Source organism: Lagopus muta, chromosome 13 (genome assembly GCF_023343835.1).
Source record: "Lagopus muta isolate bLagMut1 chromosome 13, bLagMut1 primary, whole genome shotgun sequence".
Taxonomy (NCBI): Eukaryota; Metazoa; Chordata; class Aves; order Galliformes; family Phasianidae; genus Lagopus; species Lagopus muta.
Genome location: NC_064445.1, coordinates 5,112,053 through 5,125,586, shown reverse-complemented (window position 1 = coordinate 5,125,586; position 13,534 = coordinate 5,112,053). Strand labels below are relative to the sequence as shown.

Genomic DNA, 13,534 nt, shown 5'->3' with positions numbered 1-13,534 from the left:
GCAGCCCCCAGCTCAGGGACATAGTTTGGTCCCCTGCCCAGGTGCAGTACGAGTGAAGTTTACGTGGGCAGCGTGCACGCGTGCTGTTTGGCCCCATCCTGGCAGTCCCCACCCACGTGAGTCACTGCTGCCTGCCAGCACCCAGATGCAGAGCCACAGCAAAGTTTCTTTACTGCTCAAAACAGACCCAGAGCAGCATCCCTGGGGTCACAGCAGCGTAGGGACAAAGCTTCCAATTGCTGTGTGCCCCACTGGGGTCTGCACACCCCATAGGTCCCCTGTGTGTGTGTTCCGTATTGGCATGCTCTGTATCCTGACACCATGGGGCTCAGTGCAGGGCACCAGCACCTGCAGCCACTACAGCACCATGGAGCCCTCAGCATGGCTCATGCCATCACAGCTCCTTGTCCATACTCCCAGGCTGTGCTTCAGACAATGCTGTGCCTCACACCAGGTTCATGTGGTGCCTCCAGGAGCTCTGCACCGTCCAGGGACCGCCGGCAGCAGACACAGTGGAGGAAATCAGCAACGTTGTGTCGGAAGAGCTGGCGGCACGGATGCAGGTACTGGAAGAAGAGGAGCATGAAGTAGATGGCCAGGCAGTAGCCGAGCAGCAGCTGCACCACCAGCAGCAATGTACAGATGTTCTCATAGACATCAGTCTTAAAGAAGTACCAGAGAACGACCAGCGCCGTGTTCTCCAGCAGCCGGGCCACGTAGTACACAGCCAAGCGGCCCCAGTTCTGTGACTTGTCGATGAGGTCCCGGTCGGCCAACTTGAGCTGCACAGCCGACCAGCAGAACATGTTGATGCTGGCGTAGAGCAGGGTGAAGGCAAACAGCACCACCACCGTGCCCACCCGGCTGAAGTTCTTCTCGATGTTGTCGGGCAGCCGCGTGCCACTGCGCCAGAACTGCACCCAGGGCTGGAAGAAGACCACCAGCAGGTTGGCCAAGGCAATGGGGATGATCCAGTGCTTGAAGACGGTGCTGAAGAGCACCAGGACAGCCACACGAGTGGAGATCTCCAGGCTGCGCCACAGCACGATGCAGAGGAAGGCCAGCGGGCGCAGCTGCACCTTGTAGTCATCGTACTTGACCTGGATGGCCAGGACATTGCAGACAAGTGCCCCGTAGGTGACCGACACCAGGCAGATGCCCATGAGGATGGCTGTGGGAGGAGAGGTCAGCAGGTCAGATAATGCTGGCAGCAGCACGGGGATTTCCTCACTCTGCTAATCAATATCTTCCTCTTTTCCCAGCTGGGTTTGTACCTGGGTGTGAAGCAGCAAGAAATGCTGCCCCTGTGCATAGGAACAGTGTTTATGTGGGCAGGGCATCACGTGGTTACATGGCTCCATGGAGCAAGCAAGCACCTGGGAGCTGGGAGCATCTCAGTCCCAGACAGCTCCTCCCAACCTTCTGCAGCTTTGCAGTGGGCTGGAAAGCATTGGCAAAGCAAACCAGGGGATGGGCAGGTGCCTAAATTCTATGGGCTGTACTCTAAGTTCAGGGAAGGCAAGGGGTGGCAGGGCCGGATGGGGCGTATCTGTAGAGACCCATCTGGATACCACACCACTGCATGCAGTTGAGGACATTCTCCCATACCCTCAAGATACCACCATGCCCTGATGTTCCACCAAACCCCCGAGGTTCCACCACATCCCTGAGATGCCACCATGCCCTGCACATCCACGGCAGAGCTTTTGTGCCCAGCACACAGCCCATCCCTTACCTCGTGCAATGGGGACATACTTCTCCAAGATGCTGATGTAGAGCTGCAGGGTGAGCTGCGGGGTGGAGCCCAGGAAGGCCTGGATGACGGCCATGCGTTTGAAGGCATTGCGGTGGGTGGCCAGGCGGCGCACCGAGTGGCCCACCTCCTGCTCCAGCTCCACTTCATAGCCCTTGCGCAGCCGCCGCTTGCGTGTGATGGTGACGTAGGGCTCCTCTTCCTGCCCCGACCAGCAGTACACCACCAGGGCCTCCACACACCTGTGGGCACATGGCCACTGTCACCCCAGTGCGTCTCCATCCACTCCAGAGCTTGGGTCCAGCACGGGGCCAGCAGCAAGGGTGGTGCAGGGTAGCTGGTATAAGAGCAGTAGCTCCATTGGCAGCTAAAGGAAGGGCGTAAGCACCCCAGGCTCTGTTTTCCCACTGTTGAGCACCCCCCAACAGCATGAGAAATGTTCTGCTGCTGTGTTTGATCTCAAAAACCTTCCACACTTCCTCCTCAGTTGGAGCAGCAGGAAGCAGAGAGTGGGGTGGAAGCCAATGTCTGATGGAGCAGATAACATGGCTTCCGGAGCGCATCCCCTCAGCACCCTGCAGCTCCAGAGAGGGCGGCCTCCTCCACTGCCTCCTGCTGCCTCCTGATACCACTCAGCACAGCAGCTTTCATCCAGCCCCTCCATTCCCACCAGCTTCTCCAGCCCTGCTGGCCTCGCTGTCTCTCCAGCAGTGCACATGGACCAGGCACAGCCATGGTTCCCTGTGGGCTGGGCTGGCTCAAGGGCCAGCGGGAGGTAATTGTCTGTGAGCGCTGATGGGGAAAACAGCCACTGCTCTGCTTCAAACCCAAATGGAATGAGGTTTGGGAACTGATTCTTTTGCCAGATCAGTGCTCACGGCCTATTCCAAGCTAATGGGAAAATGATTTCACCACAGCACCTGGCTCCAAAAGCAATCGATGCACACAGTGCCCCACCAGCCTTCCCCAGCAGGCTGAGCTCGCTCTGCAGCCCCAGAGCTGGCACAGCATCCCCCAGCAGCTCAGCATGACCCTTGCAAGCACCAAACCCTATCCCAGCAGCTGCTGTTGTCAGTGCTCAGTGCAATGAGCCAGCCACTGTAAACCAGCATGATCCGATGGGGCAATGCTGCAGTGCTGGTGCTCCCCAGCATAGCTGCCCTCTGGGCCAGGCGCTGGGTGAGCTGTGGGACCGGCATGACATTCCCCCCATGCACAGCAATGACAGTAGCCAGGGAGGCACGGCAGCATTCCCCAGGAATGAGAACAGCACCTCTTCGGCTTGTGCAACATCCACCTTCGTCCTTCTGTCCCCACTGGGGTGTGGCAGCCCCCAGTCCCTCTTCTCTGCACCCACAGCCCAACATCCCTAGACCCCAGACCCCTTCAGCCACTCCAGCATAGATCTGCATCTCAGCCCCCAACAATGCAACCACAGCGAGAGGAATGCTGACTCCACAAAGCAGCCGTGTGAAGAGCACATTTGGCAGCAGGCACGCAACAGGCTGAGAGAGCCCGGGGGGGTCCTGCGGGCAGCGGGGAGGGGAGCAGGACGCGCAGGAGCTGCGCTGCGGAAAGTGCTGCTGACAGCGGTGCGCGGCGCTCCTGCCCTGCCCTGCCGGGGAGCCGAACCGAACCGAGCTGTGCCGTGCAGAGCCGTGCAGTGCAGAGCTGTGCCCGGGTCCCCGCCGCGCTCACCTGATGATGGGCCCCAGCTGCAGCAAGTGCATGAGCAGGACGAGCGGTCGGTCGCGGCTGAGGTCGCGATGCACGAAGATGAGAGTGAGCTGCACCAGGACGGAGGGGCAGAGCACGAAGAAGATGGTGAGCGCCAGCCAGAAGCGGTCGTCGGAGTGGCTGTAGGAGAAGCAGAGGACAGCGGCCGCCGCGCTCTCCCCGCAGAACAGCGCCGTCGAGAAGACGATGCCGAGCGGCAGCTTCGCCCTCGACGGGGCGGCGGCGGGCGGCTGCCCCTCTCCCGGGCCGTCCATCGCGGCCCCGGCGCCGCTCAGCCCCGCCGCGCCGCCATCCTGAGCTGCAGGGGAGGGAGAGGAGCGCTGTGGGAGGGGAGCGGGGCGCTGCGGAGCGCCGAACCCCGCACGGCGCCCCGACGGGCGGCAGCTGCCTCCGCGCCGTGCCCCGATCACCGTGGTGGGGGGGCGGGCCGAGCCGGCTGCGCTCCCGGGCCCGCCCCGGCGGGGAGTGGGAGGAACACTCTCGGGTAGCAGACCCTCCTCCTGGGGACCCCCCGTTACGCTGCCGCTGCCGGGTACACCTCTAAGAATCCCCTCCCCCCCGCAGCCCCATCCTCACCAGCCCTCTGTGTGCTCTGAGTATCTTGGCTCTCTCCCGACCAGACCCACCCCCTCCACCAAGGCCCCGGGATGCAGCAGCATGGGGGGTCCCCAAAGGCAGAGGTGCCACGAAGGAGGGCAGCCCTGCCTTACATCCAGGGGCACCCCATGGGTGGCAGGGAGGGACCGTACGTGGTTGGATGGAGGAGATGTGGCTCCTGCAGGCATCCGAGTGGGAGGTGGTGAAGTCCACAGATAGCAGGGTGCTACTCAGAGGGATGAGGCTGGCTGGGTTACCTGACATTGGTGGTCATGGAGCAGCCAATGCTGGGCTGGCACTCTGCCTGCCCCCCGCGTACCACGGTGTGAGCAGACAGCCACTGGTGCTCACAAGCTGGCTCCCCAGCCATGCACTGCCTGCCAGATTACTCAATCTGGGCACACAGCGGCTGGCTGGGACAGACATGATGAGGCACAGAGCGCTTGAGGTCGGCCAGTTCTCCCAGCTTCACCAGACAGACCAGGAAGCCTCTGGTATCTTGTAAAAGGCACTGGGTATCCATCCCTAAGCAGGGATGTCCGTCGCCTGCCCTAATCCTAACCCCCTTCATAGCACACCCCAAAGCATGAAACCCCACGGACCCAAGTGAGATCTGCCCCCATTCTACAGAGACAAAAGCACTGCCAGGGTTATTGGGTGACAAATTATTGGGTGATGGTGCAGCGCGGCGCTGCCAACTGCGCCCACACCTCAGTGTTTGCAGCAGGAGCGATGCGCAATTGAAATCATTTATGCAACCTCCATTTATCCAAATTAAAAGCATCCCCCAGGAGCCTGGCAGGTCACCAAGCCCTTGGCTGAGCAATGCCTGGGCCCAGAGTCATCATATTTTTAATTTTGTCTTCCCTGTTTCGTGATGAAATATTTAAGAGCGATTGTTTAAGAAGACAAGAATGCCAATCCTCTGTCTGTAAACCGGCACCATCAGAGGAACGGATGGACAAAGTCTCACGGCGCTCCCCACACCAATCATTATCCCATTCTCCGTCCCATGTGTGGGGAGGAAGAGGGGTGTTTGCTGCTGCACACCGTGAGTCACCCTGTGAGCTGCACTACCTGTGGAGCTCAGCGCTGTAAACAGACCATAAAAGTGATGCGTGTCTGCAGAGGGCAACCTGCTGCTGCCTCTCCCAGTGCCTGCATTAATGCCTCTGCAACCCTGGGACTGGGCCACTGGGGTGCTGCAGCCACACCCTGCCCTTGCCCACTGCAACTGCCTCTCCCAACACGCAGGGGTGCCTGAGGCAATGCCCCCAAGTCCTAGAAAATGTCACTTTCCTCTTTCCAGTGCCTTCTCCAGGAGAACAACCTGACCTCATTATGTTCTTAATCCTGGATTTCATTATTTTATTAATCCCACAATGCGCTGTGAACGCAGGGATGGAGCAACAGTGCCCACCTGCCGTGCGAAATGTGGGGTTGTGCAGCTGCTCCCTGCACGTGGCTGAGGGAGGGCACTTGTGCAGCAGCCAGGCTATAGATAGCGGTGGGAGCAGCCTCCTGCAGGGCTCCAGCACTGAAAATAGGCACAGCTCCCTGACACACGCCTGCCCAGCAGCTCTGCTCCTCTAAAAGGAGAGCAGGAAGAAGCTGGGGCTGTCAGGGAGCAGCCTGCAGGAACCCTTAAAGAGCCCACCCAGATGCAGGAGAGCTGCTCACACACTCCCAGTGTGGTTTCTCTCCTCTCCTCTCTGCCATCGCACTAGGACCCCGGGACACACTGCTTCCCAAGCCGGGACACGCCAAGCTGCTGGATTCCCAAATATAGTCCTGAGCACAGCAGCAGGGCAGCTGCTCCCCACCGCTGCCCTTCCGGATCAGCAACCTCAGTAGTGCTCCTCCTTTTGTGCAAAGGAACAACCCCCCATCCCGTGCTGCACAGAGCATTGGGTACGTGGCTCCCAGCAGCCCCACGTGCTGAATGCAGCTCCCCAGCATCTCCCAGCCGTGTGCTGCAAGAAGGAGCAGCGGCCTGTGTGTGCTCCCTGCTCTCACAGAGCCAGCAGCTGCTGGGGCTTGGAGGAGTTTTGGAGCCAGGAACTTTTTACTTAGTTTGGAAATAGCTTTGCAAATGGCTTGCTTTCCCATCTGAAACTGTTTGGATTCCGCAGTGCGTTCTCAATAATTCAACTGTATTCTTTTTTCTGTCCCGTCAGTCTGTGAATAGTTTCTGGTTGAGGAAACGTTTTTTTTCCATTTGCTTTGCAGTTTCATGCAACCGCTTTTGCTGCTTTTTTTCCTCCCACAGCCTCACTCTCATGCAGGGAGAAAACTGGGGTCTGCCCCAGGTCTGACTGCAGCCCGGGGCACTGCATAGAGCTGAGCAGGCACGGACCAGAGGGAGCATTGCTTCCACAAGAAAGTGAAAGCTGCCTGCTTTGGATACTTGCACATTTTGAAAGCACGGCCCCCCATCTGCAGTCCCACCAGGTGATGCTGAAACAGAAAACCAGGACTAAGAGCTCCTTCTAATTGAGCGATTCCCCTGGTCCCAGCAGGCACATGGTGCACGGCAGGCAGGAGGGATTCTCCTCTTCTGTGTTCAACTCCTTTCCCTCATGTCCACAGTGGGACAGGAGCAGCACGGGGCACTGCCCACCTACATGCTCAGCTTTGTGCATGGTGCAGGAGTGAGCTGTCAGCTTCCCCTTGTCGAAAGAACAAGAAAACTGAGCAGAGCAGCCAGTGTTCAGCTGGCGTTCGCCATGCCCCAGCCTGTTTGGGGCAGACTTTTGTTTGTGCAGTGCAGAAAGGTGCTTATCTCCCTGCTCTGAAAGCAGCCTCCCCGCTTCCGCGTTCGCCGTGGGGCTCAGCTGGGCCATTTGGGGGGGGCAGAGAGTGCTCCACAAAAATGGCCTCCCTGCCCAAAATAGCCACCGGCTCACCACGCTCTGTTAGCAAACGTCGCACGGTCCTGGCTCACCAACAACAGGTTTCCTGGTGTGGGCAGCAGTTACCTGCAGCTGCAGCCGGGCTGTGGGGCACTGGGGTGTAATTAGCAGCTGGGATTTGCAAGCCCGTGTGATCGGGTTTAGTGTCAGCCAGCAGAGCTGTGCCGGGATTTAAAGGGACGATGCAGGCCTTTGCATGTGGGCCTGCTGCTGTAAGAGGGTTGCTGCCGTCAGCCGATGGGCTCGCAGCATAGCATGTCTCTCCTCTGAGCTGCATGGCACTGCCCTGCACGGTGGATGTGCCTTCGGGGCAGGCTCTGAGGAGATGTGGTCCCTAGCAGAGCAGGACAGCTTGCAGGCATTGCTGCTGGCACCCTGGGGTCCTGGCTCTTATTTCCTTATTACAGCTACCCTAGCTCTGTGCTCTTATCAGCGCTGCCCAGTGCTTTCCCTGCAAGCTGTCACTTGCTGCGTGTTGGCACTGTCACTGCTGCTCCCCCATGCTGCACCTCCCCAGGGTCCCAGCACTGTCCCAATGTACCCGCAGTCACTCGGTGCATACTCACAGGATCCATGAAGCCGTGACAGCACAGCCCGTGTTCCCTCCACACTTCTCCGTGGTCTCTGTGGTGTCACCTCCTTCCCTTGCCTGCTGCTCTCCAATGGGCAGAAATAGCCCCACGCCACGTGCTGCCCTCCAGGCAGTGATCCCAGAGGCCACACAGCCCCAGCACCCCGTGCACAGCTTGCCCTCGGGGACCCCGCTGTCACCACTGTCACTGCTCTCAGCGAGGTGCCTGGCCCAGCACAGTGCCGGCTCTGGGTCCAGTAACAGCCCCAGTGAGGAACATCTCCCGTTCTCCACCAAGATAAATTCTGCCTTAGAGTTTCTCACCTGGCAACAGTCACCAAGGAAACTCGGACGGCTCCCAAGGGTCCCCTGTTGGCACTGCTGAGGGGTGTCCCTGTGCTGTAGGACGTGCAGGGAGATGGGACACGTGTGTCCCTGGGCCGCCTGCTGCGGGCACCCTGCCAGCCCTGTAACCTGAGCCACTGCCACAGCACGTCCCAGGTGGAGCAGAACGCCCATTGCTCAGGGCTCGGCCCTCTCCCAGCACCCACAGGTTTCACTGGGCTCTGGGGTGCGTTTTTGAGGTTTTCCTGGAGGTGTGCACATCAGGAGGTAGGTGGCCTCCAAGCTGCCTTGGGTCCATGGGGGTTGCCACCTCTGGTGTGTCCATGTGATATGGGCACAGCTCCTTCTGCAAAGGGCTTCCACATGTCATGCTTTTGCAGGGGCCTCTGATACTGGACGGACCACAGACGCAGTCACAGCACCCCCAGGCTCAGGGACAGCAGGGGACAGGGGCACAGCCACTGCTGGCCCTGGGAAGTGGATCAGGGCTGCACCCATGCATGTAGGAGGGGGTGGTGAACACACATGCGAGGCAGTGAGGGTGTGGATGTCAGGAGGCAGGCTGCTTGCTGGCAGCCAGAGATGAGATTCTAATGCTCATTTAATCGATGTCTGGGACAGCCCTGGGTGCCACCTGCTCACCTCAGCCAGGCTGGGGTGCTGCCAGAGAGATGGAGCATGCAGGCACACCACCGCCCTGAATACTGCTGTTGGCTGTGCCTGGCCACAGTGTGACTACAGAAACTTCCTCAGTCAGTCATTAACCCTGTGAGCTCTCTGCCCACATGGGCCATTGACCTGGGGCCAGGCACTGCCCCACCCTCATGCCTCAGTGTGTTGTGCCTCACTGCAGGGTTTTCTGGGGAAAGCCATGCTAGTGCCCCAGTGTGTGAGTGCTATGGGATGCTTGGCATCACCTCTGCATTCCCAGCTCGCTTTGGTATGGCTGCTGTATGGCTGCTGGTGCTGAGAAATGAAGCATGGATCCTGCAGCCTATACTTCCTGGCATGGCTTTTGGCAGATCTCATGTCCTCATCCCTCTGGACTCCATGTTCTGCACTGAGCTGCTATGGCTCACACCCCCCTGTACAGCCTCTCTTTGCCTGCAGAGAACCAGCCATGGCTGTGGGAAGCAACAGAAAACACGAGAGCCAGATAAGCACTGCGGGGCTGCAGATCAAGGAGCTGAAGCTTGGTTCTTTTCCTCCCCACTGTCACTATTGCCCAGCCCTGTGCCATCCTCACCCAGACTCCATTCTGCTTCAGGCGACAAACTCACATGGAGGTGCACAGGCATCCACGGGGCCAGGAGCAGCCATGGGTGCGCAGAGCAGCCTGGTACGTCCAGCAGAACACTGAGTGCTTCTCACAGCCCCCCACCTCCCCGCTCCCAAACAAGCACTGCCCAGCTGTGCGTTGATTCTGCTCTGCAAGCCTCCAAACTATTATGGAAGAGCAGCATGCAGCAGCCTGGGCTGACCTGTGTGGATTAGGGAGGCTGCAGGGAATAAATCACGTAAATCCAGATTAGGTTTAAGCAGGTGCTACGCAAAGGAGATGCAAGAGGAGTGAGTTTGTGGTGTGAGTGGAGGGACAGAGCGCGGGTTTGCGGGTGCCCACAGCACAGCGCAGAGCATGTTCCACCTCTTCTCACACTGCTGGACCTGGCTGCAGGCCGTGCAGGAGCCCGTCAGGTAAATCCATGCTGCTTTCAGCTGCGGGACACTGGGGTGCTGCACCGGGGCTCCCCAAGTTGCAGGGCAAGGGACGCAGTGCCATGGAACTGGGTTTTATGCCCTTGGGAGGAGCACTGCAGGTGGGTGATGTTTGCAGTGTGGAGGTTTATGGTTCCATCCCAGCAGTGTCGATGTGGTGCTGCAATGCTGGAGGTGGAGCTCACTGCCCACGCAGGCTCTTGCTTGTGTTTAAGGTGCAAATGACTCATGTTGTTGACATGTAAACCAAAGAGGAAATGCTCAGATGGAGCATGTTACTGCAGACCAAACATGACTGTTGAGGAACAGGAAAAATCTCTTGGGTCTGGGCAAAAGCTGATAGAATGTCCCTTCTACCTGTGGTTTTAGCTACAACGCGGAAAAGCGCTAAGAAAAATCATTAACTGCTCCCATATAAGTAACAATGTTTTTGCCCTGTGTGTATCATTGCCCAGCCCCATATGACAGGAAACAGTTGCTGTTAAAGAGCCAGGATGCTCCAGGTGCTGGTGCTGGTAGCTCTGCCCTCACCCTCTCCCCAGGCACCATCCTGCCACTCTCCTGGCTAAAGTAAACCCCCCTCGCCCAGAGGCCCCAGAGCTGGCAGCCAGCATTATGGCTGAGGACAGTGGCTCAGATGGAGCCCTGATGCTCAGTACTTGGTGTTGCCCCCAGGAAAGTGACCCTGCTCGTCGTGGGGCTGGACAACTCAGGGAAGAGCTCCGTCATCACGGACATCATGAGAGGTGGGGAGGATGGCCTTCTGTGGGGAGGGTCCCACGGGGAGCGCGGTGCTTGCTTGTGCCTAGTGTGCCTGTGGACTGCAGCAGGCGATGCAATGCCCCACAAATCCCTCTCAGCTGGGCTGTGCCAGTCATGTTCCACAAAATAAAGAGATCAGCTTGCTGCTCTGGGGAACAGAGTGTTGGCAGTGCCTTGGGATCCCGCAAGTCAGTGTGGGGACGTGGCCAGGGAGCGGGATGCATGCATGGAAGGGGTGCTCTCACACCACAGCCCTCTCCCCACGCACAGCTCTGGCCAGCGAGGTGCTGCCTGCAGCACAGCCCGGCCAGACCCGTCTGCGGGTGAACAGATTTGAGGTGACGCTGGTGGAGCTGCCTGGAGCTCAGCGCTGCCGCAGTGCCTGGCGCAGCCACTATGGTGCAGCCAACGGGCTGCTCTTCGTGTTGGACTCCAGTGACCTGGCGCGGATGGAGGAGGCCCGCAAGGCTCTGAGCCGCATCCTGAGTCACCCCGATGTCTCCGGGAAGCCCCTCTTGCTGTAAGGCTGTAGTGTTTGGGGTCATGGGGAGGAATGGGAATCCCGGCAGTGATGGGGAGCCACACAGTGAGATGGCTCCAGGACTGACCACCTCTCCCTATGCCTCAGCCTGGCCAACAAGCAGGACGTGGCGGCTGCCCTGCTGCCCTGTGAGCTGATCGAACGCCTGGCGCTGCAGCGGCTCGTCAATGAAAACCACTCACCCTGCCGCATCGTGAGTGCAGGGCTGCCCCAAGCCCACATCCCCTCCATGTGCATCCAAGGGTTGTGGGGGGCTGACTGAACCCCTCCACCTCCAGGAGCCATGTGCAGCCGTGGGCCCAGCCCGCAGCACACTGCAAGGACTGCGCTGGCTCCTGCGTGCTGCTGCTGAGCACTCCCTGCAGCTCCCCACTGCCTGCTCCCCGTCACCTGACCCTGGACCTGGAGCAGCCCACGGCCGCCCACATGCGCACAGGTGGGTGTGCAGCTCCATGGGTGCCATTCTCCTATCTGCATGGAGTTCATCCTAACCCCAGCTGTGCTCTCACCCCATCAGGGACCCCCTGGCCCAAAGGGAAGATGAATCTTCCAGTGCAGAGAAGATAAAGGAGCCACAGCCCAGCCGCCACCTCCTCTCCCCCAGTCTCCAGGTGAGATTCCCCCAGCCACAGCAGGGAGCAGAAGACAGAGGAGCTCACATCACTTCTCCTCCTCTTTCCCCTGTCCAGAAGGTGAGCACAAATGGCCCTGGGAAGAGGAAGAAGAAGGTGAAGATGAGGAAGAAGGGCACAGGGCAGCTGAACCCAGCTGGAGAACCAGAGGGAGGAGCAGCAGGAGGGGCTGATGGCCGAGCCAGCACTGCTGGGGGGCTGCTGGCCCCCAATAGGGTCGGGCAGGAGGAACCTGTGCCTGCTGGGACAGCTGCCCCCCGCTCAGGTGAGAGGAGGCTATGGGAGCTGCTGGCACTACCTACTCAGGCATCTCAGGATCCCCAAAGCCACCCCAAGAGGGACTGTGGGGATCCTTACATGTAGTGCTGTGCTGGACCAGCAGCCCCTGCGATGTTCCTTAGCTCTGCTTGCAGGCCAGCTGGGGCACAGAGCAGGTGGCATCAGTCTGGATGGGTATGAGGAGAGACATGTCCGATGCACAGAGGTGATGGAGGGCTGCAGACCTGCCAGCAGCAGTCCTCCCAGCTGGGTTGGTGACACCGGCACCCTTGCCCAAAGGTGATGCCTGAAATGTTGTATTTCTCTATCCAGCGCAGGGCATGAAAAAGAAAAAGAAGAAAAAAATCAAGAATAAAATCAAATCACAGGAGCCTGTCATGGAGCAGCAGCAGGAGGAGGTCTCAAGTACCTTTGGTTGGTATTTCCCAGGATTGACTTTGCCCAAAAGCATCAAGGGGTCCCATTCTGATGGCAGCAGGTTTTGAGCTGCTTGGGAGCACTTGGGCATATAGTGCCTGGTGAGGGAACACAGGTGCAGGCAGGGCAAAATGCTGGGGAGGTGGGTGCTGTGGTTGCTGCCTTCGGGTAGGATGCAGCCAGGGAGCCCATGTGCACAGGGCCAGGCTGCCAGGCTCAGTCTCTGGTCAGTGCCTGACTCCCTTCCTCCCCCAGACCTGTACCGCCGGGCGATGCTGGCTCTGAAGATGCGACAGGAGCAGAGGAAGCAGCCATCTGCCATCGCCCCCTGAGCAGGACAGGCGAGTCCTAGGGCTGCATGGTCTTGCAGCTAGTGCAGGGCTCCCGGGCTGTTTGGCCAGGGCTGGCAGTCCTGGGGCAGGAACAGCAGCACTGTTGTCCTCTGCGTGACTTGAAAATCAGGATCTGCAGGAGCAAGCCAGAAGTCCCGTTGTAAAAAGCCTCTTTGGCAGCCGGGTTGCAAACAGTCTGAAAAGGAAACAGACGGCACTTTCTGACCCTGTGTTAATATTCTGTGTAAGACTTGCCCTGAACCCTGCTGAGTCTGTAGAAGAGAGAGGAAGCTCGGAGCAAATATCCCATGGGAAAAGCCCATTTCTTGAACTGACATAAACCCTGGTGAAGCTGTGTTCATGGGTCAAGGGCTAACTCGGCCACTCATCCAGCTCCTGCCTGCTGCCTGGACACACTGTTTCCAGCTGGTGAGGTCAGATGGGCAGAGCCATGCCCAGCTCCAGCCTGAGCCAGGGCACAGAGCAGCATCTGCATCCCGACACAACCATCTGCATCTAATACAACCCATCCATAGCTACCAATTCCTGGGCAATGCCTGCCCTGCGCAGGGCAAGACAAACCACTAAACCCTCAGCTGGGCTAAAAAGGGGAAGAGAACAACTCTGCCTATTGCCTGCGTGCTGTGAAATTATTAGATTCGATTGGCAGTGCCTGTAGTGATGAATTGCAGCAGCTTAAGCCCAGCCCGTGCTTGCAGTAAGCCTGTCCCTCTGCCCAGCCGGCCTGGGCACGAGACGAAGGCCGGGGTCAGGAGGGCCGGCAGCTCCCCCTGCTGCCCCGGGTGTGCAGGGAAGTAAAACAATAAATGCAGTACAACCCTCTTCTATTCTCTTTCTTCTTCTTCTTCTTCTTTTTTCTTCCTTTTTTCTTTTTTCTTTTTTTCTTCCTTCTCCCCCTTCTGCATGAAGATGTGCAGCT

General features: G+C 58.8%; 2 protein-coding genes across 3 annotated transcripts; one reads left to right on the top strand and one right to left on the bottom strand.

Moving 5' to 3' along the window:
• Positions 1–411: 411 nt before the first annotated feature.
• XKRX (XK related X-linked) lies at positions 412–7,982 on the bottom strand. 2 transcript variants are annotated; one of them, XM_048959816.1, is made up of 4 exons: positions 7,895–7,982; positions 3,452–3,788; positions 1,736–1,995; positions 412–1,171 (listed from the first exon to the last, which is right to left on the bottom strand). In XM_048959816.1, exons 2-4 carry the CDS (start codon positions 3,742–3,744, stop codon positions 429–431), a joined length of 1,296 nt encoding a protein of 431 aa, XP_048815773.1. In that variant the 5' UTR covers positions 3,745–3,788; positions 7,895–7,982; the 3' UTR covers positions 412–428. The 2 variants fall into 2 exon arrangements, with proteins under 2 accessions (XP_048815773.1, XP_048815772.1); XM_048959815.1 differs by having other exon boundaries at positions 7,566–7,959.
• A 1,569-nt stretch (positions 7,983–9,551) lies between these two features.
• Positions 9,552–12,594, top strand: ARL13A (ADP ribosylation factor like GTPase 13A). The gene is made up of 9 exons (XM_048959970.1): positions 9,552–9,610; positions 10,307–10,377; positions 10,664–10,913; positions 11,022–11,127; positions 11,213–11,370; positions 11,452–11,545; positions 11,624–11,831; positions 12,158–12,250; positions 12,518–12,594. The coding sequence occupies exons 1-9, from the start codon at positions 9,552–9,554 to the stop codon at positions 12,592–12,594; spliced, it is 1,116 nt and encodes a 371-aa protein (XP_048815927.1).
• The last annotated feature ends 940 nt before the right edge of the window (positions 12,595–13,534 follow it).

Bases quoted from the DNA above. Each gene is read 5' to 3' on its own strand.
- XKRX (XM_048959816.1), bottom strand. From the start codon at position 3,744: ATGGACGGCCCGGGAGAGGGGCAGCCGCCCGCCGCCGCCCCGTCGAGG. The intron at 1,996-3,451 runs GTGAGCGCGGCG...ATGTGCCCACAG, and splicing joins CAGCTGGGGCCCATCATCAG to GTGTGTGGAGGCCCTGGTGG. The intron at 1,172-1,735 runs GTAAGGGATGGG...CTCCTCCCACAG, and splicing joins GTATGTCCCCATTGCACGAG to CCATCCTCATGGGCATCTGC.
- ARL13A (XM_048959970.1), top strand. From the start codon at position 9,552: ATGTTCCACCTCTTCTCACACTGCTGGACCTGGCTGCAGGCCGTGCAG. The intron at 10,378-10,663 runs GTGGGGAGGATG...CCCCACGCACAG, and splicing joins CATCACGGACATCATGAGAG to CTCTGGCCAGCGAGGTGCTG. The intron at 11,546-11,623 runs GTGAGATTCCCC...TCCCCTGTCCAG, and splicing joins TCCTCTCCCCCAGTCTCCAG to AAGGTGAGCACAAATGGCCC.